The sequence below is a fragment of the Nycticebus coucang genome, chromosome 18 (assembly GCF_027406575.1).
Source record: "Nycticebus coucang isolate mNycCou1 chromosome 18, mNycCou1.pri, whole genome shotgun sequence".
Classification (NCBI taxonomy): Eukaryota; Metazoa; Chordata; class Mammalia; order Primates; family Lorisidae; genus Nycticebus; species Nycticebus coucang.
Window position 1 is genome coordinate 28,692,922 of NC_069797.1, and position 26,206 is coordinate 28,719,127.

General features: G+C 46.8%; 1 protein-coding gene across 3 annotated transcripts in view; it reads left to right on the plus strand.

Annotated features, from left to right (window-relative positions):
- Positions 1 to 26,206, plus strand: part of SMG6 (SMG6 nonsense mediated mRNA decay factor) — a 279,430-nt gene that overhangs the window by 229,486 nt on the left and 23,738 nt on the right. For 2 of the 3 annotated variants that reach the window (XM_053568504.1, XM_053568502.1), the window contains exon 14: positions 22,851 to 23,027. The exons of the other annotated variant lie outside the window; for it this stretch is intronic. In XM_053568504.1, coding sequence (XP_053424479.1) covers positions 22,851 to 23,027 — 177 coding nt within the window. The remainder of the gene's footprint in view (positions 1 to 22,850; positions 23,028 to 26,206) is intronic. 3 annotated transcript variants of the gene reach the window in all.

The following is a 26,206-nucleotide window of genomic DNA, read 5'->3' on the forward strand; positions in this document are numbered from 1 at the left end:
TAATTCACTTATTCTGTCTGGGTTTCAGTTGATGGTATTGACACAGGACTAGTGTCATCCCCATCTGTAAAATGGGGGTGTCACTTCATAAGATTTCATAAGATTTCTAGTCACTTTGTAAGATTTCAGTAAGGATTTAATGAGACAAAATAAGTAAAAATGCCTAGATTTTAAAAATAAAAATCTCTCTCAATACATATTTTCTTTGTAAGTCTTTGTAGTTAAGACTCCAAAAAGCTGCAGTTAAATCCAGTCATGCCAGATTCCCATATATCCTCCAGAATTGTCCTGCAGTTTCTGTAATTCATGCAAATTTCCTCAGATCTTTCATCATTTTCATTTTCTACCCTCTCAGCTGTTGCCATTATCTTTAGGCTTTGGATGTTTGAAAAAAAAATTGTCAGGGAGCAGCACCTGTGGCTCAAGGAGTAGGGTGCCGGCCCCATACACCAGAGGTGGTGGGTTCAAACCTGGCCCCGGCCAAAAACTGCAAAAAAAAAAAAAAATTGTCAGATTTTGTTTGTAGGCTAAGATTCAGCCCAGCAAGAAATTAGGCAGACTTTAGGCAGCTTTTCAGAAGGCAAAGCAGATATACTTACAGTTATACTATTCTAGAATTTTCCCATATGTGGAAACCCCAGAGTGAGGGTTTTGTGAGTCCTTGAAGGAGAACAATAAAACACCATTTTGGAAATAAAATCATGCTGTCCTGGCCGTTCCAGCCCTTCCCATGCTGGCCTCCTTTCGGCACCATTCCCTTCTGCAGTCCCACCCCACTTGGCCCTGGCATGTAGTCCCATGAACATGCCACCTGCCTTCTCTCTCTCTCTCTCTCTGGCCCCATCTTTTGGCTGCTCAGGTTATTTTTTCCACATCCTCACTCTCTTCCAGGTCCAAGTTAAATAACCCTCACAGATGACTTGTTCCATAAGAGCTGTTTAAGAACACAGGGCAGTGAACTGGTGCCCAGAAGGAGTTGCCAAAACCTGAGACTGCCCTTCCTACAGAGGCTCAAGACAACTTTGTCATCAGCTCCCTAGAAGTCCACAGACAGCGAGCAGAAAGGCTGGCAGGTTGGGTGGTGGAATGTGTCTTTAACACTATAATCCTCTAGCAGCTAGCAACTAGTTCTCACTTAGATTTACAAGTCAGACCTGGAGCCAGAAACATTGCATACTCTATTTTCCACAGAAGACAGAGTACTTTGTAGTTGGCATTTCTCCCCCACTTTTTTACAGCATGGAAACCCAAAAGGAAATGGCAGTCCTATTTGTTTTTGGGATCATGGCTTGAGTCCTCATTGAACCTCTTCACAAACTCCTGAGAGATCTAGATTCAGGGCAGTATTCCCAGCCATCAGCACACCCTTGGGAATATGTGGAACTTCAGATGCCTATTAGAAGTTCTTCAGAGAGAAAAGACCTAGAATTTCACTCTTTCCTGTCAGCAAGGACATGTAGGTTCCTGTCTGCCTTGTCATCCGTTTTGGAACACTTTGCTCCCACATCCTCTCTTATGCGGTGGTCTGTAAGCTGTGTCCCATTCCTTTTCCCAGCACCTTCTTTACCCTTCTCAAAATCAGATGGATCTGGTTAATTTTGCCCTTGTGACAGACAGCCTTTTTCTTGTCCTCACAGAGTTATTCCTCTGGGACTTAAGACCTCTCTGGTCATGGTCTCTCTCTCTCTTTCCCTTCCTTCTTGCTCTTCCCTCTCCAACTACAGCCTTTGTGAGCAGAGTCCTCTGAGGTCTCCCAGGAAGGGCACTGTGTGCCTTTGCTGCCGTAGTTTCTTTTTCTCTCAGGAAACAGAGTTCCCTTGAGACCCAGAGACCCTGAGAGACCCCTTCCCTCCCTACATTAAAAGGCATGTTGAGGGCTTATCTGCTTGAACTCTGGCATAATAGTCAATGGCATGTGCAGATTAACCATTAACCAGAGAGGACAGTTGAAGACCCTTCCATTGGACAGAAAAAAGAAAAGGAATGGGATGCAAAGGGAAAAATCTGTGGCAGAAAAGTATTCCCTGAGAACTCAATAAGAGATCAGCGTCCTCTCCCCAAGCCTGGTGTTTCCACTGAGAAGGAAACTATTATTCTCATTCTTCTTCTCCTCCATAACATTCTCCAAGATCAAGGGTTGCCAGATGAGCAACACACCCTGTTGCTTCCATAATAAGGTGCCAGGTGGAAGGAGGGAGTTTTGATTTCCATTTTCCTAACCCTATGCTTTCTGATAGACTTTGATCTTTACAGTATATCCACTGTGAGAGTTCAAGACTATGTAGTATAGACAGCTTTCAGAGGATACTTGTGTATAGCTGTTAACATCTAGCAGTTTCCTTTATTCATTCAGCTCATCAACTGATCAGCTGAGATCCTGCCCATATTGTGTCCAGGGACATGAAGAATCTCAATGATAGAATTCCTTGGAGGGCACATACCCTGAGAAATTTTTAAATTCACAATTTTTCTATTTGCCTATAGTTTATTAGCCAAGCACCCATTCAGTTTGTGTTTATCTAAATATAAATTTATGAGAACTAGGCAGGCGTGGTGGCTCATGCTTGTAACCGTAGCACTCCGAGAGGCCGAGGCAGGTGGATAGCTTGAGCTCATGGGTTCGAGACAAGCCTGAGCAAAAAGTGAGACCTCATCTCTACTCAAAATAGAAAAACTGAGGCAAGAGGATCGCTTGAGCCCAAGAGTTGGAGGTTACTGTGAGCTATGATGCCATAGCACCCTAACCAAGGCTACAGCTTGAGACTCCGTCTCTTAAATAATTAATTAATTAATTAGTGAAAACTGTTTATTTTGTCCTGGGGCCCTTTTGGATGAGCCAGGCCAAGTATAGTATCTTTTTTTTTTTGAGACAGTCTCATTGTGTCACCCTCAGTAGAGTGCTGTGGCATCACTGCTCACAGCAACCTCCAACTCTTGGCCTTAAGCGATTCTCTTGCTTCAGCCTCCCAAGTAGCCGGGGCTACAGGCTCCTGCCACAACGCCTGGCTATTTTTTGTTGTTGTTGCAGTTGTCATTGTTGTCTAGCTGGTCTGTGCCCGGTTCAAACCCAGATCCCTCACTGTATGTGACTCGGGCGCCAAGCCATCAAGTACAGTATCTTTTTTTTTTTTTTTGAGACAGAGCCTCAAGCTGTCACCCTGGGTAGAGTGCAATGGCATCACAGCTCACAGCAACCTCCAACTCCTGGGCTCAAGCCATTCTCTTGCCTCCACCTCCCAAGTAGCTGGGATTACAGGCGCCTGCCACAACGCCTGGCTATTTTTTTGGTTGCAGCCATCGTTGTTTGGTGGACCCAGGCTGGATTCGAACCTGCCAGCTCATGTGGCTGGCACCTTAGTTGCTTGAGCCATAGGCACCAAGCCTAAGTACAGTATCTTTTAAATGTCAAGAACTTGAAGTAGGTCCCGTTCTCCAAAAGTCCCTCATGCTCTTTGCAAAAGTACCATTACCTTCATAAGAGGCCGCATAGTATAATGAACTGAGCACAGACTTTGGAGTAAGACAAATCTGGGTTCAAGTTTCAGGTTCATCACTTACTAGATTTTATTTTCTCTGCGCTTTAGTTTTCCTTTCCTCTTTGTATCTCGCAGAATTACTATAATAATCGAATGAAATAACACAATGCCTAGCAAACATCAGTCACTACATCATTTACACCACAGCTTTCCCAGTAAAATGGTGGCTTCTAGCCACCAAGAAGCTATAACCAAGGAAAACTTCAGGTGAAGTAGAATGCCAACTTGCTGTATTTGCTACCCTCAGCCTCTTTAGTGGGCTTCTTGCATGATCATGAGTTTGTCTTTCTAGAACTTGCCCTGCCCTGAATTTATTCAGTATTCATTTTGACTTGTGAGGACCTCTTTCATGATAAACACTCAAGTGCTTTAGAAGATATACATGGTGATTCTCCTAGAAGGCAAGCCTATTTCCTGTGTACTGTCACAGAGGTGTGGTTGGCAGACTGATCTCCAGAGACCACCACTCCTACCCTCTTTGTACCTTGGTTCCTTTTTTTTTAGAAACAGAGTCTCACTTTGTTGCCCTCAGTAGAGTGCTGTGGGGCATCACAGCTCACAGCAACCTCTATCTCTTGGACTTAGCAATTCTCTTGCCTCAGCTGCCACAATGCCTGGCTTTTTTGCTGTTGTTGTTGCAGTTTGGCCGGGGCCAGGTTTGAACCTACCACCCTCAGTATATGGGGCCGCTGCCCTACTCACTGAGCCACAGGTGCCACCCTTTTCTTTTTTTTTTTTTTTTTTTTTTTGAGACAGGGTCTCACTCTGTTGCCCAGGCTGGAGTGCTATGACCTCAGCTTAGTTCACACCAACCTCAGACTCCTGGGTTTAAACAATCCTCCTGCCTCAGCCTGCCAAGTAGCTAGGACTATTGGTGCCCACCATAACACCTGGCTAATTTTTTCTAATTTTGTTAGTGATGAGGTCTTGCTCTTGCTCAGTCTAGTCTCAAACTCCTAAGCTTAAGGGATCCTCCTGCCTCACCCTCCCAGAGTGCTAGGATTACAGCTGTGAGCCACTGTGCCCAGCCATCCTTGGCTCTTCTTAAGGGGTCTTTCCTGAATTCAGATCTAGTGAGAAATTAGCCAAAAATAGTGTCCTTCATCTCCAGTGGGGCTTAAACTCTCTAAGTGGCCCAGAGGGAGCTACAGGGTATTGGAGATGGCCATGGGAAAGAAGCACCCAATGAAAAGAGCATGGTCAGTGAGCCAGCAGCCCCCCACTGCTTGCTGGAGCAAGCTCATTGAGGCTGCTGACAAGAGTCCTCAGAACACTAAACAGGTAATTAAAACATCAGTAGAAGTCTTTCCAACTCTCTAAGAAAGCCAAAACCTTAGTTTGGACACCAACAGAAATTTCCACTCTGGAGCTTTGTAAACTGGTCCACTCTTTATTCCTCTGCTCTATTGCCAAAGGTGAGCTTTGTGCTAATTAATGATTCCATAAAACTCTCTGAGTCTTCCTGAGTGGCTTATCATATGAGAAGAATCTCTACCATCCCTTACCATCAGAATTATTTCCAGCCTTTCACTCTTTTTTGTCATCGTTGTTGTTTGAGACAGAGTCACCCTTGGTAGAGTGCCATGGCATTATAGCTCACAGCAACCTCAAACTCTTGGGCTCAAGTGATTCTCTTGCTTCATCCTCCCAAGTAGCTGGGACTACAAGTGCCTGTTGCAATAGCCAGCTATTTTTAGAGATGGGATCTCGCTCTTGCTCTGAAGAGCAAGGCTGGTCTGAATTCCTGAGCTCAGGTACTACACCTGGCCCCAGCCTCTCACTGTTAGTTCAGATCTGAGTCTTTGACCCTTCCTGGAAGCCCAAGCCCAGCTCTTGGCACTGTCCTATCTGACAGCTGAGCTCCAACATCAGGCTTAGTGACAGAAGTGTCTTTCCTTTCCTCCTTTCCAAGATGACTGCCCTGAGTCATAGAAACCTTTAAGAATGGAAAGAGAGGGCGGCGCCTGTGGCACAGTGAGTAGGGTGCCGGCCCCATATGCCGAGGGTGGTGGGTTCAAACCCAGCCCCAGCCAAACTACAACAACAAAAAAATATCCAGGGGCGGTGCCTGTGGCTCAGTCGGTAAGGCGTGGGCCCCATATACCGAGGGTGACGGGTTCAAACCCGGCCCCAGCCAAACTGCAACCAAAAAATAGCTGGGTGTTGTGGCGGGCGCCTGTAGTCCCAGCTACTCGGGAGGCTGAGGCAAGAGAATCGCTTCAGCCCAGGAGTTGGAGGTTGCTGTGAGCTGGGTGAGGCCACAGTACTCTACCGAGGGTCATAAAGTGAGACTCTGTCTCTAAAAAAAAAATAGCCAGATGTTGTGGCGGGCACCTGTAGTCCCAGCTCCTCGGGAGGCTGAGGCAAGAGAATCACATAAGCCCAAGAGCTGGAGGTTGCTGTGAGCCGTGTGACGCGCCGGCACTCTACCGAGGGCAGTAAAGTGAGACTCTGTCTCTACAAAAAAAAAAAAAAAAAAAAAGAATGGAAAGAGAAATCCATTCTTAAATAGCCATTATCACATTGGCTATTTACACAAAAAAATTGAAGTCAGTTTGTTGAAGAGATGTCTGTACTCTCATGTTTATTGCAGCACTATTCACAATAACCAAAGTTATGGAATCAACCTAAGTGTTTCTCAAAAGATAAATGGATAGGCCAGGCATGGTGGCTCACACATGAAATCCTAGCACTCTGGGAGGCCAAGGCGGGTAGATAGCTTAAGCTCACAAGTTCAAGACCAGCCTGAGCAAGAGCGAGACCCCATCTCTAAAAAGTAGCTGGGCATTATGGCAGGCGCCTGTAGTTCCAGCTACGTGGGAGACTGAGGCAAGAGAATTGCTTAAGCCCAAGAGTTTGAGGTTGCTGTGAGCTATGACGCCATAGTACTCTACCCAGAGCAACATCCTGAGACTCTATCTCAAAATAAATAAATAAATAAAATAAAGTAAAACAATTGAAATGGAGAGTAGAATTATAGAGGCTGGGGTAGGAGTAATGAAGAGATGATGGTAAAAGGGTACAGAGTTCAGTCCCACAGGAGGAATGTGGGTTTGGTTTTTTTTTAGATCTGTTGCACAGCGTGGTGCATATAGTTAATATGTGTTGTACATGTTAAAATTGCTAGGAGGATAAAGACTTCTTTACCTTTAGTGTTCAAAAGTAAAGAAAAGGGAGAATCGCCTGACTCCAGAAGTTGGAGGTTGCTATGAGCTATGACACCATGGTACTCTACTGAGGGTGACAAAGTGAGACTCTGTCTCTAAAAAAAAAAAAAAAAATAGCCGGGTGTTATGGTGGGCACCTGTAGTCCCAGTTACTCGGGAGGCTGAGACAAGAGAATCTCCTAAGCCCAAGAGCTGGAGGTTGCTGTGAGCTATGATGCCATGGCACTCTACCAAAGGTGACAAAGACTCTGTCTTAAAAAAAAAAATTAAAATAAATAATAATGATGATGATAAAATGCCTTATGGGGGGCGGCGCCTGTGGCTCAGTGAGTAGGGCGCCGGCCCCATATGCTGAGGGTGGCGGGTTCAAACCCAGCCCCGGCCAAACTGCAACAAAAAAATAGCCGGGCGTTGTGGCGGGCGCCTGTAGTCCCAGCTGCTTGGGAGACTGAGGCAAGAGAATCGCGTGAGCCCAAGAGTTAGAGGTTGCTGTGAGCCGTGTGACGCCACGGCACTCTACCCGAGGGTGGTACAGTGAGACTCCGTCTCTACAAAAAAAAAAAAAAAAAAAAATGCCTTATGGGTGGGCCTAGTGGCTCATGCCTATAATCTCAGCACTTTGGGAGGTCAATGTAGGAAAAAAAAGTTTGTTTTTTTTTTTTTTTTTTTGAGACAGAGTCTCACTATGTCACGCTCAGTAAAGTGCTGTGTCATCACAGCTCACAGCCACCTCCAGCTCTTGGGCTAAGCGATTCTCTTGCTTCAGCCTCCCAAGTATCTGGGACTACAGGCTATTTTTTTTGTTGCAGTTTTTAGGGGCCCAGGCCAGGTTTGAACCCATCACCCTTGGTGTATGTCGCTGGCACCATAACCACTGCGCTACAGGCGCCTAGCCAATGCAGGAGAATTGTTTGAAGTCAACCTTAGCAACATAGCAAGAACCTATCTTTTTTTTTGAGACAGAGTCTCAGTCAGTTGCCCTGATGTTGAGGGCTGTGGCATTATTGCTCACAGCAACCTCAAGCTCTTGGGCTCAAGCGATTTTCTTATCTCAGCCTCCCGAGTAGGTGGGACTCACAGCCGCCTGCCACAAGGCCCGGCTATTTTTAGAGATGGGGGTCTTCCCTCTTGTTCAGGCTGGTGTCGAACCTGTGAGTTCAAACCATCCACCCACCTCGGCCTCCCAGACTGCTAGGATTACAGGCGTGAGCTACCCATCTCTTTTTTTTTTTTTTTCCTTTTGAGACTAAGTCTCACTTTATCACCCTTGGTAGGGTGCTGTGGTGTCACAGCTCCAACTCCTGGACTTAGGCGATTCTCTTGCTTCAGCCTCCCAGGTAGCTGGGACTACAGGCGCTTGCCACACGCCCAGCTATTTTTTTGTTGCAGTTTGGCCGGGGCTGGGTTTGAACCTGCCACCCTCCGTACATGGGGCCAGCACCCTACTAACTGAGCCACAGGCACCGCCCAAGAATCCATCTCTTAAAAAAAAAAAAAATTGGCTTGACACCCGTAGCACAATGGTCATGGCACCAGCCACATACACTGAAGGTGGTGGGTTTGAACTCAGCCCAGGCCAGCTAAACAACTGCAACAAAAAGAATAGCTGTGCGTTATGGCAGGCACCTGTAGTCCCAGCCACTTGGGAAGCTGAGACAAGAGAATCACTTAAGCCCAAGAGTTGGAGGTTGCTGTAAGCTGTTATGCCATGGCACTCTACTTAGGGCGACATAGTGAGATTCCGTCTCAAAAAAAAAAAAAAATTAATTGGATGTGATATATAGGCCGTAGTCCCAGCCACCGAGAGGAGGATCCCTTGAGCCCAGGACTCCAGCCTAGGTGACAGATGAGACCCTGTCTCAAAAATCCAAACCAAAATATCTCCTAAAATAGAAAATTACTTTTTATTTCATGCCTAATCTCAGAGAATTTCTATACCTTATACATATTCTTTAATATGCTGTGGGGATTCTTCAGAGAGATGGTTGTAATTCTTTTTTCAAAGCATGATTATCAGTGCTTTAAAGAACTCACCTCTTGTGGAGATGTGTTCTACCTTGCCCTAGGACAACAGCCTCCTGTTAAGACAGGGCAAGACACGCCCAGAGCTTGGCTTCTTGTTGTATGTTATTTCACATTAGAAGCTCTGTATGCAACCTGTCAAAAGAGACTACCTATCCCTTATTGAGTCCAAATCTCCATGAAGAACACCATCCAAAGCAGAAAGTAGCATCTTTGAGTCTGCCCAGGGTGTCTGTGTTACATAACTTCAGGGAGCATGATTTACATAGTGTACCTTGTGGCTGGCACCCCTTCCCTGATGTCCTCTGCATTTGTCCTAAGACTGTCATCTACCTCCCATGATCAGTCATTGACATTATCGAAGTATCCATAGTGCATATTATATACTGCAGATAGATGCAGATGTTTACTTTCAGTACACACATACACTCACTCTACAGTCCTGCCCTCAAAAATCTTAGGAGAGGGGCAGCGCCTGTGGCTCAGTGAGTAGGGCGCCAGCCCCATATACCAAGGGTGGCAGGTTCAAACCTGGCCCCTGTCAAACTGCAACAACAACAACAACAAAAATAGCCGGGCATTGTGGCGGGTGCCTGTAGTCCCAGCTGCTAGGGAAGCTGAGGCAAGAGAATCTCCTAAGCCCAAGAGCTGGAGGTTGCCATGAGCTGTGATGCCATGGGTGACATCCCGAGGGTGACAACGTGAGACTCTATCTCAAAAAGAAAAAAAAATAATAAAAAAAAGAGTCGGTTCAGCCCCTTCACCATGTGATGCCTGTACTACCTCGGGACTCTGCAGAGAGTCCCCAGCAGCAAGAAGGCCCTCTCCAGATGCAGCCCCTCAACCTTGGAATTCTCACCCTTCATAGCTGTAAGAAATAAATTCCTTTTCTTTACAAATCAAAAAAAAAAAAAAGTGTCTTAGGAGAAAAACAGAACAAATTAATGGGAAAAAGATACTGAGAAGCGTAAACTGATCAACTGACCAAATTATGGATAACCTGAACTTGAGAGGTAATGTGTTCTCAGGTCATAAATTTAGGATCCAGCCAGCCATGGTGGCATGCTCCTGCAATTACAACTACTCAAGAGGTTGAGGCAGGAGGATCATTTGAGCCCAGTTGTTCAAGGCCAGCCTAGGTAAGATAGACCCTGTGTCTAAAGAAGAAAAAAAAATTTAGGATCCAAACAATTCTTTTATTCCTTTTCATTTTTTAATTTTTATTTATTTATTCATTTTGAAATAGAGCCTCAAGCTGTCACTAGGTAGAGTGCTATGACATCACAGCTCACAGCAACCTCCAACTCCTGGGCTCAAGCAATTCTCCTGCCTCTGCCTCCCAAGCAGCTGGGACTATAGGTGCCCACCACAACGCCTGGCTATTTTTTGGTTGCAGCCGTCATTGTTGTTTGGCAGGCTTGGGCTGGATTCGAACCTGCCAGCTCAGGTATATGTGGCTGGCGCCTTAGCTGCTTGAGCCACAGGCGCCAAGCCTTTTTTTTTCTTTTCTTTTTTTTTTTTTTAGAGAGAGAGTCTCACTTTGTCCTCAATAGAGTGCTGTAGCATCATAGCTCACAGCAACCTCCAGTTCTTGGGCTTAGGCGATTCTCTTGCCTCAGCCTCCTGAGTAGCTGGGACTATAGGTGCCCACTACAACACCCAGCTATTTTTTTGTTGCAGTTTGACTGGGGTCAGGTTTGAACCCTCCACCCTTGGGTGTATGGGGCTGACACCCTACTCACCGAGCCACAAGCTTTGCCCTTTCCTTTTTTTTTTTTTTTTATTGAGACAGGGTCTGTCACCAGGGCTGGAGTGCAGTGGTGCAGCTCAATGCGACCTCAGATTCCTTGGCTTAAGTGTGGGCTCAAGCTATTCTCCCACCTCAACCTCCCAAGTAGCTGGGAGGGACTACAGGTGTATTGCCATCATCCCCAGCTAATTTTTCTATTTTTTGTAGAAATAGAGACTCACTACATTACTTAGGCTGGTCTGGAACGCCTGGCCTCATGCGATCCTCCCCTTTCAGTCTCCCCTGTCAGCCTCCCAAAATGCTAGAACTATAGTGTGAGCTACCATGCCCAGCCCAAAGAATTCTTGGTGGGCTGCAATGAAAGAAGTAAATGACAAAGTGAAATCAAATAAGAATAAATGTATAATAAAAATTCTACCCTTGTTCAAAAAGTCAGCCACACATAGTAGGTGGCGTGAAACATAGTAGTGAATAATGTTTTCTTACAGCATGGGGGAGACCTCAGAGAAGGCAAAAATATGAAAGGGAATAGTTGGTGGAGGATTTATACTTCATGGGGGGAAATATGATTTAGCCACATAATGTGAAAACAATTTGGAGATTTTTTTATTAGCAGCTCATAATTTGGCCAGGCATGGTAGCTCATGCCTGTAATCCTAGCACTCTGGGAAGGCCAAGGCGGGTGGATTGCTTGAGCTCAAGAGTTGAAGACCAGCCTGAGCAAAAGCGAGACCCCGTCTCTACTAAAATAGAAAAACTGAGGCAAGAGGATCACTTGAGCCTAGGAGTTGGAGGTTCCTGTGAGCTATGATGCCATGGCACTCTACCCGGGGCAACAGCTTGAGACTTTGTCTCAAAAAAAAGCTCATAATTTGTCAGTAGTGCAAAGTGATAAACAATAAAAGTAATGCCATTTAGCGTCTTCATAGAATTGAGATGTCTGGAACAGAATGAGGGAGCCGTTTGACTCTGTTCTCTGCTGCTAGATCACACATGGGCACTCACTTTAGGAGACAAATTAGTCTCAGCAAAAGTCTTAGTGACAGAATAAGCAGGTTGTTGAGGAGACAATTGGAATAAGGAACAGTTTAAAGAGGTAGGGGCTTTAGGCTAGAAAAGGTGTGGCAAAACAGACTTCAAGTAATTTGAGGTCAGTTAGGTAGAAGCAGACTTAAAAGATTTCTTTATATGGCCCCAGAGGATAGAATTTGAAACATTTGAAGGCAGATTTGAACTTAAAAGGAATAGACATATTTACCAATTAGAAAAATCCAAAAATGGTCTCCTAATGAGAAATATACCTTTTACTAACACAATAACAAACCTCTTACATAGTGTGGTCAGGACTGGAGGTTAGCAGATAAAAAAAGAAATCTGTTGGGCTAGGTGAGGTGGCTCACACCTGTAATCTTAGCACTTTGGGAAGCCAAGGCAGATGGATTGCTTGAGTTCAGGTGTTTGAGACCAGCCTGAGCAAGAGTGAGACCTCGTCTCTACTAAAAATAGAAAAAGTAGCTGGATGTGGTGGTGCATACCTGTAGTTCTAGCTGCTCAGGCTGAGGCAAAAGGACCACATGAGCCCTAGAGTTTGAAGTTGCAGTGAGCTATAACGGTGCCATAGCACTCTCTAGCTAGGGTGGCAGAGTGAGACTATCAAAAAGACAAAACAATGGGCTCGGCACCTCAGCTGCTAGGGCACCAGCCACATACACCAGAGCTGGGGGGTTCGAACCCAGCCTGGGCCTGCCAAACAACAATGACAACTATAACAAAAAAATAGGCAGGCATTGGGCGGCGCCTGTGGCTCAGTGAGTAGGGAGCCAGCCCCATATGCCGAGGGTGGCGGGTTCAAACCCGGCCCCAGCCAAACTGCAACAAAAAAATAGCCGGGCGTTGTGGCGGGCGCCTATAGTCCCAGCTGCTCAGGAGTGCTGAAGCAAGAGAATCGCGTAAGCCCAAGAGTTAGAGGTTGCTGTGAGCCGTGTGACGCCACGGCACTCTACCCGAAGGCGGTACAGTGAGACTCTGTCTCTACAAAAAAAAAAAAAATAGGCAGGCATTGTGGTGGGCACCTGTAGTCCCAGCTACTTGGGAGGCTGAGGCAAGAGAATCGCCTAAGTCCGGGAGTTGGAGGTTGCTGTGAGCTGTGTAACACCAAGGCACTCTACCAAGGGTGATAAAGTGAGACTTTTGTCTCTACAAAAAAAAAAAGGAAAAATTATCCATGCATGGTGGCTGATGCCTGTAATCCCAACTACTTGGTAGACTGAGGCAGGAGGCTCTCCTGACTAGGGGGAAGGGGAAAAAAAGATAATGATTGGTTTTTAAAGCTTTCCAAGGGTCTCAATCCTCTCCACCCAAAGTATTCAAAAAAGGGTTGAGGCTCAGCACCTGTGGCTCAAGCAGCTAAGGCGCCAGCCACATACACCTGAGCAGGCGGGTACAAATCCAGTCCGGGCCCGCCAAACAATGACGGCTGCAACCAAAAAAAAAAAAATAGCCAGGTGTTGTGGCAGGCGCCTGTAATCTCAGCTGCTGAGGCGGAAGCAGGAGAATCACTTGAGCCCAGGAGTTGGACGTTGCTGTGAGCTGTGATGCGACGGCACTCTACCCAGGGTGACAGCTTGAGGCTCTGTCATGGTGGCTCATGCCTGTAATCCTAGCACTCTGGGCTGTGTAGGTGGGTGATTGCTTAAGCTCACGAGTTCGAGACCAACCTGAGCAAATATTGAGAGCCCGTCTCTACTAAAAATAGAAAAACTGAGGCAAGAGGATCACTTGAGCCCAAGAGTTGGAGGTTGCTGTGAACTATCATACCAGGGCACTCTACCAGGGCAACAGCTTGAGCCTCTGTCTCAAAAAAAAAGAGGGGGTGGTGTAGCCGGGTGCTGTGGCGGGCACCTGTAGTCCCAGCTGCTCGGGAGGCTGAGGCAAGAGAATCGCGTAAGCCCAAGAGTTAGAGGTTGCTGTGAGCCATGTGACGCCACGGCACTCTACCCGAGGACGGTACAGTGAGACTCTGTCTCTACAAAAAAAAAAAAAAAAAAAAAAAGAGGGGGTGGTGGATCACTGGCGGATTTTTAGAGGAGGTTCTTTTGTGGCTCTGGATGGTCATTAAGGCTCTTTTAACCACAGGACAAGATAACTGGCTTCATGGCATGTAATACAAATAATGAGGGCTCCTAATGGGATGGGATCAGAGAAGATGAAGGAAGTGTAGGTGCAGCCCATAGGTGCTGAAGGAACAACTGCGCACTTGGAAGAATTAGCCTAAGGTTACTGTGGAGTCCTTCCCTGGATTAAAAGTTCTGCAAGGTCAGGTCTACCTCTGCCTTGTCCTCTTTTGGATACCCAGCAAGTGCCCAAGGATGGTCAAAGGCTAATTGGCTTCTTTAAAAGAAAGACTTTTTAATCAAGCTCAGAGGAAGATGAGGGAGTGAATTGAGTGCCTAAAGATAAAGTCACTGTAGGTCTAGGGAATAATATGTAAAGTTCTGAGGGGGGATAGTAGACAGGGTAGCCTGGAGTCAGGGATTAGGAAATAAATAGCCAGAAGTACCAGCAGTGCTCTAGGTGGGGAGAGTTGCGGGGGAGAAGGCTTTTATAGAGCATATGAAGCATCAAGAGAGTAACGGTTTGTCTTATAGCAAGACTGAGCCCAAGGGAATTCTCCTTCCTAACTTCCGTTCAGCCTGAAGGGTTAAGGAGCAGTATATGACATCTCTACAGGAGCTTTTTTTTCTCCCTTGGGCTGTCTCTTCCTCTTCTGGAAAGAGGAATGAGAATTCTGCCTTTCTGACTAGGTATTAGGGACAGGGGTGTGTTTGCACTTGATACTGAGAGTCTTGATGTACCTAATATGAATGCAGTCTACCCACCACTGGAGCCAGGGACTTTGCATTGTTCTCTGCTGAATCCCTAGAGTCTAGAATACTGCCTCATACACACAGTAGGCACGTAGTAAAGATTTGCTAAATTGAATGTTGACTGAAGGTTTTGAATGCTGTAGATGTCTCGGAAAGGGCACTCTCACCTGACAAATAAAATAAATAAAACTAAGAGCAAATTTGGTGAAGAAGTTGAACATAAACTTCCTAGACCTGACTGTCTAGAAGGCAAATAAGAATGTGGTTCAGAATCACTAGAGCCCACAATTCAGTGCTTCTGGCCCAGAAATAACTGGCAGTGTAGAAACAGATTGTGTGTGGATATTTGCAGACTGAAACAGGCTCTAGGACTTTTATCCCCAGGGGCTGAGCCTGTAGCCTCCCCTGCTGGTTCAGTAAGTGAGGGCCCCAGTGACTGTGTTCCAGGTTTCAAACCAGCTGAAGCCAGACAGACCTGAAAAGCTTGTGTTGGCAGTGCCAGTATCCGCCCTTAACCCCTGCTAATGTGGGTGGCTGCACTCAGAGCACTCTGCAGGGGAAGCAGGATTGGACTGCAGCCCAAACTTCTGCTGCCTATAGCTTGCTCTCTGTGACGCTCTGGCTACTGGAAATGCACCTTGCTGGTACAGCTGGAGCCCAGAGCTCTGAAAAGGAATAGTTTCTTTCCATGAGGGAATACCTCAAGAAGAGCAAGCATCTTCCACCTAGCGGAGACCAGACTCCTATCTGGTTTTGTTTGGAATGTCCAAACTCAGAAAATTCAGGTAGATAGAAAATAGATAGAAAATGCCATATTGTAGATTTTTCTCATCATTACTCTCATATTGGGAGTCTGAAGCGAGAATCCACTGGGCCTTATTTAAGAAAGATACTATTAGCGAAGGCAAAGCCACCACCCACATGCAACCATGAAAGGACCAGATGGACAAGACAATTGTGATGTATACTACAGAGTTTTATTTCTGATGTGTTAGTGGCATGCTTGCCCTAAAGTCCAGACCCTTGGTCCTCTCTAGAGCCCTGTAGAATGCATGCATAGCTACTGTTAAGTCCAAGATTCTCTTTAGAGAATAGGAAGAAGGACTTCTGGAGAGAGGCCAGGCCTTCCCTCCACCAAATGGCCTACTCAGTAGCCTGGATATAGCATCTTAGTTCTGAACAAGATATTTCAGCAGCTTTAACAGCCAGGTAAGCATTCCAGGGCCTCTCCCCTCAGCCCTCAGCTGTGCGCCTCGTGCTTCCCATCTTGCCTCTGAGACTGGCTTCCAAGCATCTCAGTGTTGTTAGGCACTGCCCCTCCCACCTCTGAGCAGAGTGAAACTGAGAGGGAGGGAGGCATCTCACTAAATATTTGATATGCATTAATCTCATTTAAACCTCACAAACAGCTTGAGCAAACAGGCTCATGAGGTTAGATAACTTGTCTAAGGGACACATAGCTAGAAAGTGGCAGTTAAGACTTGAATTCAGGGGCGGCACCTGTGGCTCCGTGGTAGGGTACCAGCCCCATATACCGAGGGTGGCAGGTTCAAACCCGGCCCCGGCCAAACTGCAACAACAACAAAAATAGGCGTTGTGGCAGGTGCCTGTAGTCCCAGCTGTTTGGGAGGCTGAGGCAAGAGAATCTCCTAAGCCCAGGAATTGGAGGTTGCTATGAGCTATGATGTCATGGCACTCTACCGAGGGTGATAAAGTAAGACTCTGTCTCTAAATAAATAAAAGAGTTGAATTCAGTTACATGTAACCGTGAAGCCCAGGCCCTTGTCTTGCCTCTTCCTGTGAAGCCCCGTATTAACTTGTATTGCCTCTTCCCAGAATGGACCCATTTTTCTACTGTATTTACCTCCTCCCTGCCTGTGTATACCCACTACTGTTTCCTTCTCCCTCTACTGTAAACACAATCCCCTTCCCAGTAGCCAAGTATCTGTACATTTTGGAATCTTTTTCTATTTTTTACGAAAATAATTTTTTTTTTTTTTTTTTTTTGTAGAGACAGAGTCTCACTGTACCGCCCTCGGGTAGAGTGCCGTGGCGTCACACAGCTCACAGCAACTTCTAACTCTTGGGCTTACACGATTCTCTTGCCTCAGCCTCCTGAGCAGCTGGGACTACAGGCACCTGCCACAACGCCCGGCTATTTTTTTGTTGCAGTTTGGCCAGGGCTGGGTTTGAACCCGCCACCCTCGGCATATGGGGCGGCGCCCTACTCACTGAGCCACAGGCGCCTCCTTACGAAAATAATTTTATAGTTGGGGGTCACCACAACATGAGGAACTGTGTTAAAGGGTCACGGCATTAGGGAGGTTGAGAACCACTGCCCTAACCGTGTGTCAGCTCCCACCTACCCCTCTCCAGGGGACAACAGCCAGCATGCATGTGTGGGCACTTGTGCGTGCACACACACAGTGGATACAGGTGGGAGAATTGACATCTGTGCAGTGCCAGCTGATTGGTAAGGACCACCAATTGGTTGCCTGCACTAAGAAGAAAACACAGCTGTTTTCTGATTAGGAAGGGTTGGGCCTGGATGTTGGATTCAGAAGTAACTGAGAGAGTGGCTTTTGCTTAATGTCTTGAATAGAAAGAGGCCCTGCTGCAGCAGTATTAGGGAAGGAGTAAAATACTTGTTTGAGCTGATTCTTTGGACAGTATGCCTGGGGTCCATTAGGAGATGCAGCTGGTACAAGGACCTGTGATTTTTCTCTCTGTCCTTGTTGTCATTTACTCCCTGCACAGGTTCTTCCTTTCTCTCCCGTCTAACCTGTGACCATCTGACAAATTCACACCAGCTTGTTCTGATTCAGACTCTGATATCTGTTTTCCCATGCTATCCTATTGCCTCTGTCTTCAGAGTGATTGTGCATCCTTGTGGCCAGTTTCCCTCCTGCCTTCTGGAGTCTGCTCCCTGCCAGGAAGCCCCTCCCCCTAGGAATGTGAATAAACCATTTCCTCTGTCCTCCCAGCTCCAGAGGATTCCCTGGTATTTTTTATTTCTTGTGTCTGAACTTTCATTGGCAGACCCCCTTCTCAGACTGACCCACCCTTGGCCAATACTGAATTGTGCTTCCCACCCTTCAGTCTCCCGTGAGGGCAAGTCATACATAACTAGAGGTTCCCAGTTTGTAAAAGCACATTAGTCTGAGTTAAATTTCTTGTAGCCAATTCTGTAGGTTTGGCCCATTAAGGATGATAACTGACCAATTGCTAAGTGACCGCAGAAACCAGCCAAGCAGCCTGTATTTTACCAGCCATGGTGTTGGATTTGTAGGCTATTTTAAGGTTTTTTTAATAATCTCACCAAGACTTCACTTTCCTGTCTGCATCTTATTTGCTCTAAGGACATTCTGTAAAATTAACAAGCTATAAAGTTTGTACCTTTCAACAAATGTGAGAATAATTGGCTACATTTAGAGAAACAAGAAAAACAACCTGTAAACTTGAGTTTGTGGGAGAAAACCCGTGTGATTTTTCTCTTTAATTAGAGGAGCAGTAGCAACCTGGATTTTTTAAGACTAGAAAAAAAGAACTGGCTGATAGTGCAAGTTTAAATTCTGATTCCCCTAAACCAAAAGTTCAGAAAAGGAAATTTTGCAAAATGACTAGCCTCTGTGGTGCTTGTACCTTCCAAGAAGAGACCTGTTTGGAGAAAACAGGGACCCAACAAGGGTAGAGTGAGTTCCTCATTCTCTAGAGCTTTGCATCCAGAGGCCTGGTTCAGTTTGCCAACCCCTCCTCATTCCTTGGCTTAGATGAAGGGTCTTCTCCCTCACCATGGCTGCGATGGAAGTCTTACAACTCAGAGTACATTGGTATGTGGTACGTGATGCTCAGTTCCTTTTCTCTTGCCCTCCCACACCTTCCAAAGGGCAGCATAGATCTCTTTTTCTGTTCCCTCCTGGGCATCTCTACCCAGGCTGAGCTTCTGCACTTGTTCTCTACTGAGTAGCTGTGGAGAGTAACTAATTTTCAGAGAACATCATTCTTCTTTACTTTTACACCTTCCCAGCTAAGATATCCCAGATGACTGGTAACCCAGTCTTCTCTTGTCTCCTGACCCAGAAGTTTCTTCCTGAATTCCTCAGCCCCTACTTATCCCATGCATGCTCACATTATCTCTCTCTCTAAGGAACTGAGCCTGGCACAGGCCAGCCTCCTGTATCACCTCTCCACATCTCACTTTCAGTTTTCCTTTCTGCTTGGTTGTTTGCGTGTGGACAGGATCAGGGTGATAACTGGAAGCCTGAAGCTAGAGGTTTCAGTTCCTGCTGATGGGGCAGGCGGCTTCAGATGGATTTCTGGGGAAGGGAAAGGGGCTTTCTTTGGGTGCCTTTCAGCTTTTTCTCTGACCTAAAGCCATAGTTTCCTTTTCAAAGGTGATTGGAATGATTCATGTGAGACATTTTATCCATTAAGTCTGGAGTTCTTGATAATCTCTTACAAAATGAGTCTCCCTCCTGCAGGGCCAGGAGTGCTTCTGACAGGGCACACTGGGAGACTTCCAGGTTCCCTAGTGTGTCTCTGGCCAGTAGCACTTTTACCCACCCCCAATCCAGCCCCACCTACTATAGCCCAGGAAGGGCTTTCTCCTGTCCACTCTGTCTGGTGGAGCACCTAGAATTTGCCCAGAGCTACAGTGTACATGCCACTTACATTCTCTGTTTCTCATTGATATAGAATGGAAAAATGTGTTCATGATCAGAGTTATTGAAGGGATTATGTCATAGACTTCATCTGGACTCCTTCCTCTCTAAGTGGGGAGTCCAGCTTTAACCCCTTTCCTACCAGGAAGTCCTCCTTGGGCAAGCAAAGATAATCTTGGAATTTGCTTTTTTTAGATGGTTTGAAAGTCTTCCTCCACATAATATCTCTTATTAACCATACTTAAACTGTTTTGTTTCTGGGTGGCACCTGTGGCTCAGTGAGTAGGGCGCCGGCCCCATATACCGAGGGTGGCAGGTTCAAACCCAGCCCCGGCCAAACTGCAACAAAAAAATAGCCAGGCACTGTGGCGGGTGCCTGTAGTCCCAGCTACTTGGGAGGCTGAGGCAGGAGAATCGCCTAAGCCCAGGAGTTGGAGGTTGCTGTGAGCTGTGTGACGCCACGGCATGCTACTGAGGGCAATAAAGTGAAACTCTGTCTCTATTAAAAAAAAAAAAACAAACAAAAACTGTTTTGTTTCTTTTGAGGAGAAAAGGAACTCAAGGCCTGGGGGTTTATCTGGAATATTCCCATAAGCCTCCTATAGAAGTGTTAAGAGATATGGTCTTCTCCTCAGTGGGCTTATTCCTCCTACCTTAATGCAGAATGATTGTCCAGATTGGCCAGTGGGCTAGAAGTTTCTCTGTGCCCCTTGGGCAAACTCTGGATGATCTGTTCCTCAAGTTTCTCCTCAAAGGCTCAGACTTTGCATTTCTGAATCTACAGTGCACTTTAGACCCCTAAGACTATGCATAACCTTGGCCCTTCTCACTGCTGGTTGGATTGCATCTAGTCTCTTCCAAAAGACTCGATGACTTTTCTCTCTCCACACAGGTAGAATCCTTTTCAGACTTCTTAGCACCAGCTTAGAGACCCCAGTAGATGAAAGCCCTTTTACAAATCAGCCAGGATGTCCTTACCCTAGGAGAGGAATTAATGACCAGAGCAGACACAATCCCCGAGGAAACTGGATTCCTTCTTAATGGGTTGAAAATGAAAAGTAGGGGGGGAAACTGCTTTTTTGCTTGTGTGACCACATAATGGACAGTTCCCACTGACCCTCTAAGGATGTGCCACAGGCAGGCTCAGGATGTATGCATCCCTGGGCCCTGCTGTGCCCTGGAAATCCCCATCCCCAGGAGTCCCACATCCAAACATGTGTCCTTTCTCTGTCTTGGCCAGGAACCATACTTTTTTCCTAAGCCATTCAGTATACCACCCAGTTCATGTTTTGACAACAGCAACACTCCTGCCTACCTGTCAGCTCACACTGTCTTGGGTAGGTTTCTACTACACACCCATCAGTGTACTTCTCACTATCTAGGTGAGTCTAAGGACCATCTCGGTCTTTGTCTATGTCGTCTTCTCACCCCTTAATCACCACTGCCTCTCCATCACCAGCAACCTCACACCAAAAAGGAAAGTCCTAGACTCATTACATAATTCTCCATAGTGCAAGCAGTAGCTGGGGCATAAGGTCAGAGGTCATAGTAGGGTCGGGTGGCTGACACACACTGTAACGACAAGGTGGTTAAAATTAGACCACAGAGAGGAAACTGGCAGTCTTGTGGAAATGCAGAAGTTTCCTCTGCAAGTGAGAGGCTAGGGATGCAGGGAGGGCCACTGTGTGTGCTGCCTGCCAGGCTATTACTCATTTCAGCTCTGTTCTTTAATGCCTTTTAGCCCCTGCTTCTGTATTTCTAGCCTTCCTCATCACATGTTTGAATACACATGATGAAACCATGGTTACCTGGCCAAAGGCTAGCTTCCTTCCTCCTTCATGGAAGTAAGCCCAGGATGAGGGACCCCAAACTCAAGGGGCTGACTTTTTTCCTAAAACCTCCTAGATAGCTGAGAACCTTTTAGGTTAACCTCTAAAGTGGAGATGGTCAAGGTACTTAGCCTGAGATTCCACTCTATCATGGTAATAGGGCCAGTGGTGTGAGAGAGCAGGGACCTGCTCAGGCAGGGGGAAAGAGTGGGTTTGTCTTGGCAAAGGTGACAGAGGATGGTGTCATGGAGCACGCCACTGACTGGTGTTCCTGTGCTTTCCTTGGCCGGCCAGCCAGCAGAGTGGTGCTCATTTTCAGTGTCTTAAAGAATATGGATCATCCTCACTTCAAATGTTCCCTGTGATACCCAGCCAAGCTTTCCTGTGCCTGTCCATCTTTACTGTGAGCCTACTATGTGCCCAACTTGTCCTTAAACTCCTGCCAGTAAAGTATGAAAAGGATAAGATGTAGTCTTTGTCACCAGAGGAGTAGCCGTCCAGATGAGGGAGATGACACGTTTACCTGTAAAGCGATGAGCAGTCAAAGACAGTCTACAGATGAGTACTTCCCTGTGTGATGCAGACACATAAGTCCTGAGTCACTTTCACATTAAGGAATAGGAAAGAATTAAAGGAGGAGCAGGGGCATTCATTGTAGTCCAGAATCATTGTGGATGAAGGGGCTGCCCCCTGTGGCCTATCTGCCCACTGACATGTGAAACATGGAGTGGCCTTCAGCTTCAAACTCCAGATCAAGCAGGGCTCGTCTTCCTTGAGGAGAACTCTACCAGTACAGAGGAGAGGAGAGGACATGACATGAAAGGGCTACAATGCAGAAGAATACAAGTGAAGCAGATGGGTTTTGGGGGTGAGGACATGCATGCGGTGTCTGGCAGAAAGGAGGACCCCAGACTGGTGACTGTGGATGCTCTATCCAAGACTCTTACAAATTTGACAGTTACTCAAGATATTGAATTTCATCTCAGCTAAATCAGCCCTGGCTTCTCTGACAGCACTGGCTTGTGTGCTAATGTGGCCACATGGGATCAGGTTGGCGTGAGCCCCTGGAGGAGCAGAGCTTTGGTGAAACACCCCCACCTGCTCTGCCTGTCTCCCTCCTCCTAACAATTTCCTGCCTGACCCCAGTCTCTTGAGCATGAGAAGCTCTTAGGTGGGGCAGGAACCTGTCAGGGGAAGCTCAAAATGATCTGGATGAAATGAAACAGCCAAGAAAGCCCTCATCATTCATTTCACATTCCAGCTGAAAGTTCTCCTTTGGGAAGTCTGGAGACAGGGAGTGAGGAGAAGAGTGGAGAGTGGCAGCAAACTGTATGCTGTAACAGCCAGTGTTTTACACTCCTCTTTTCTTTCTACTGATTAGAGACCAAACTTAGAAGAATTTATTTTATTTTATTATTATTTTTTTTTTTTGAAACAGTCTCAGTTTGTTGCCCTTGGTAGAGTGTCATGGTGTCATAGCTCACAGCAACCTCAAATTCTTGGGCTCAAGCGATTCTCTTGCCTCAGCCTCCCAAGTAGCTGGGACTACAAGTGTCCACCACAATGCCCAGCTATTTTTAGAGATGGGGGTCTCTGTGTGGCTCAGGCTGGTCTCAAACTGGTGAGCTTGGGCAATCTGCCCTCCTCGGCCTACCAAAGTGCAGGGATTACAGGTGTGAGCCACTGCACCCAGTCCAATTTATTCTTTTTTATGTGAAGACTTTGGTAAAAGAAAGTCAAAACCCCTGAGGGAACCTGGCACTGATCCTGGGGTTGTCTGTAGCCCTGCAGTGGCAGGAGTGACCTAAGGAGAGACTGGGGTGACCTCCTTCAGAAGATTTTGTCCACAACCTGCCTTTGGCCCTTGCTCACCACCTTGGACACACATTCACATTCCCACTCACTCACTCACTCTGTCCCCCCTTGCCTGGTACAGGTACCCCTCAGCCAATAGCGTCTCTCATCTTCATCTTCCTTTTCAGAAAATGCTGTTTTTCTTCTTTCCCTCTCATCCTGTAGGTTATTGCAGCCGACTGCAAAAGGGTCACAGTGCTGAAGTATTTTCTGGAAGCCCTTTGTGGACAAGAAGAACCTCTGCTGGCATTCAAGGGTGGAAAATATGTGTCAGTGGCACCCGTCCCAGACACCATGGGAAAGGAAATGGGAAGCCAAGAGGGAAAACAACTGGAAGATGAGGTACTCTGCGGGAAGAGCCCACTGTGGCGGAGGGAAGGCTCCCTTCTCCTCCCCCTGCCACCCTGCCACCCTGCCACCCTGCCATGTCTTCAGCGTCTACTACTGGTTATTTATAACTACTCACAGCAGTATCTGTGTTAATGGGAGCAGCCAGCTTCTCGAGAGTGTACTCTGCTTGTGCCCCTTCCTGCCTGTCCACCCTAGTGCCTCCTTCTTACTCTACTACAAGTTCCAGATGCTTCTTTTTACTGTTGCATTGGAGTTGAAGGCAGAGAAAGAAAGAACGAGTTTTAATAATGTGCAGCTCTGGAGGCTTAGGGAAGGGAGTGGAGAGAGGGGAGTGTTAGGGTTCAGGCTGAGGATCAAGTTTATAGATGTGTGGAGCTCAGTGCAGCACAGGCCTGAACTCCAGCCTCCAGCACACATACAGGAAGAGCTGACATTGCTGGCCCCGTGTGGAAAATCACCCCCTCCCCCAACCTCCCCTCCCTCCCTCTCTCCCTCCCTCCTGCACATCCTGATGTGATTAAGGAATTCTCTTGTTTGTTTGCCCTTGGTTGTTCCTGTAGCCCTTGCTTCACTCCAGACCCCGTGTGTGTGTGTGTGTGTGTGTGTGTGTTTGTGCATGCATGAGCCTGTGTACCTACTCCTGCAGAACCCCTCTGGCAGTTGCCCTGTCATGCATGTATGTGTCTTTCTGGGAGTGACTATTGACGCGGGTCTTCGTATGCTGGATTTGTGTATTAGTTTAAGTAAACATTGCTGCCAGCTTCCCTGCTGCCTGTGGGTTCTGAGTGAATGTGAGTGTGTGCTGGTGCTGGAGCATGTGTGTGTTCAGTATCACTGCCAGCTGCTCAGCTGGGTGTCTGGGTGTGGGAAACTCTGTCTGGGTATGTGTGCACACACACCTCATTTTTGCCTAAAGATTGACTCCTTTTTGCCCCACAGTGTTAAAGACAAAGGGGACTTAGGTGGGAAGAAACGTGGGCCTAAAAGAAGGGTCGGAAGTGGTTCTAGCCAGAGGCCAGGTCACCCATAGGCCAACATAGTCATTTGGCCCACAGCAGTCTCAAGCGCCCAGTGGAGCAGGGTGGGGTGCAAGGATGAAATCAGCAACAGGCCAAGGAAGCCAGATGTCAGCTGGAAGCTGTCGTTTGTGATCTGAAGCAGTGATAGAGTAGCCACCTTTGGATCAGAGTCTCTCAAGCAACAGAGTCTTGGACTGGCTTCATTAGAATAGATGGAGAACCCCACCCCACCCCTGATGACACAGGGCTCAGTTTCCAGGACAGAGGTGGTTCCAGGGATAAAGCTGAGCCCATGATTCCAGACTCTCCAGATGAAACCTGGGCAGGCAATAATGGGAAAGAATGAGCTGTCAGCATTAGGAGGAGCCAGTGGGGTTGCTAAAGCCATCAGGGTATTCAGGCTTCAGGCAGGGCAGAGCAGAGCAGTGCCACCCAAACCCTGGGCACTGTGTCGGAAAGCACGGGTGGGCCACATCTCAGCCAGCCATCCCTCCCACACTTTGAGGCTGAGGCAGACTATGGAGGGTGAGCAAGGTCTGCTAGAAGCCTGCAAACCTAAATCCTCACCCACACGTTGAGGCTGAGGCAGACTATGGAGGGTGAGCAAGGTCTGCTAGAAGCCTGCAATCCTAAATCCTCACCCACACTTTGAGGCTGAGGCAGACTAAGGAGGGTGAGCAACGTCCCCTGGAACCTGCAATCCCAAATCCAGTTAAGCAAGTAAGGCCTAGAGAGAGGTACTGCCTAAAAGACAAGGAAGGCCTCCTTTCCATGCTTACAAAAAACAGACCAGCTCTCTGGTCCCAAATCTTGGCTGTGTCACACACTCTTTGTCTCCTTCTAAGGCTTATTGACTAGACAAAGGTTGTGACCCACGCCAGGCTGCCCACTTCTTCCTTTTCCCACAAGCCTCCTGGGTTCCTTTATGTTAGTGGCCTCTGGGAAACCCTACTTACCCTGGTCTGTGTAATTTCATAACCCTGCACTTCCTCGTTTGCTGTGAGAGCTGAGCAAACCTCAGACAAGCTTCTCTGACCCTCTATTGACCTCAGTCAAGCTCACTTCAAGCCTCATGATAACCTAGTATACCCTTGGTCAGAACAAGCAGAGGCATTGTTCCCCCATGGACCAGACAGAAATCATATCCCCCCCATACTGGTCCAGGTTAACCCCATGAACCAAGAAGTGAATGTACAGAGAGAGTCTTCCTCTTTCCTATGGCCTGGGCCTCTGAAGGTGAGTCCTGTGACACTGTAATGTGTGTTGTCAAATGAATGATGCTGTGGACCTCTGAGACCTCTTAGGATAGTGACAATTCTGGTCCCATCCTCAAATCTCATCTCTCCCTAAACTGTAAGACTTAAGCTGATTGGGAGACATTGAGGGAAGTGTTTCTTCTGACATCATTCTTTGCGAACAGAACAAAGTCCAATTCTTTAAGGGATGCTACCAAAGTGCCCTTCTTCCCAACTCTAGATTCTGCTACCAAGAGAAAACATCCATATACTTTATTAACTTTTTTAACCGAGAGAATCTATCTGATTATTGTCTTGAGATGGACAGTTAAAAGAGAGCAGTCTGTACTGAACAGGTCTGCTGGGGCCTATGGCAAGCCTGACAAAGCTTAGCCACTAAGGGCTTTTCCAGTCTAGATTAAGGACCCCAAACCTTTGGGCTTGCCGATCATTGTCTGTACAAACACATATTTTGGAGTCAGACTCACTTGGGTTGGAATTTCCATTCCTGCCACTTAACTAGCTATGTAACCTCAAGCAGGTTGTTTACCTTTAAATCTCAGTTTGTTGTTCCTTTATAAAATAGGGATGGTAATGGCACCTGTTTCACAGTTTGTTGTGAGGATTAAATGAGTTAATACATGGAAAATGCTTAACCCAGTACCTAGCCATTAAAAAGCACTCAGATGGGGCGGCGCCTATGGCTCAAAGGAGTAGGGTGCCAGCCCCATATGCCAGAGGTGGCGGGTTTAAACCCAGCCCTGGCAACAAAAGAAAAAAAGCACTCAGATGGTAGTTACTATAATCATTGTCATTATTATCATCCAGTTAGAAACATAGGAATCTTCTACTAAATCACTCCCCAAGTACCCATGCTAACCTTGTCCCTCAGAGGAAGCTGTCTTGGGCAGCTGCA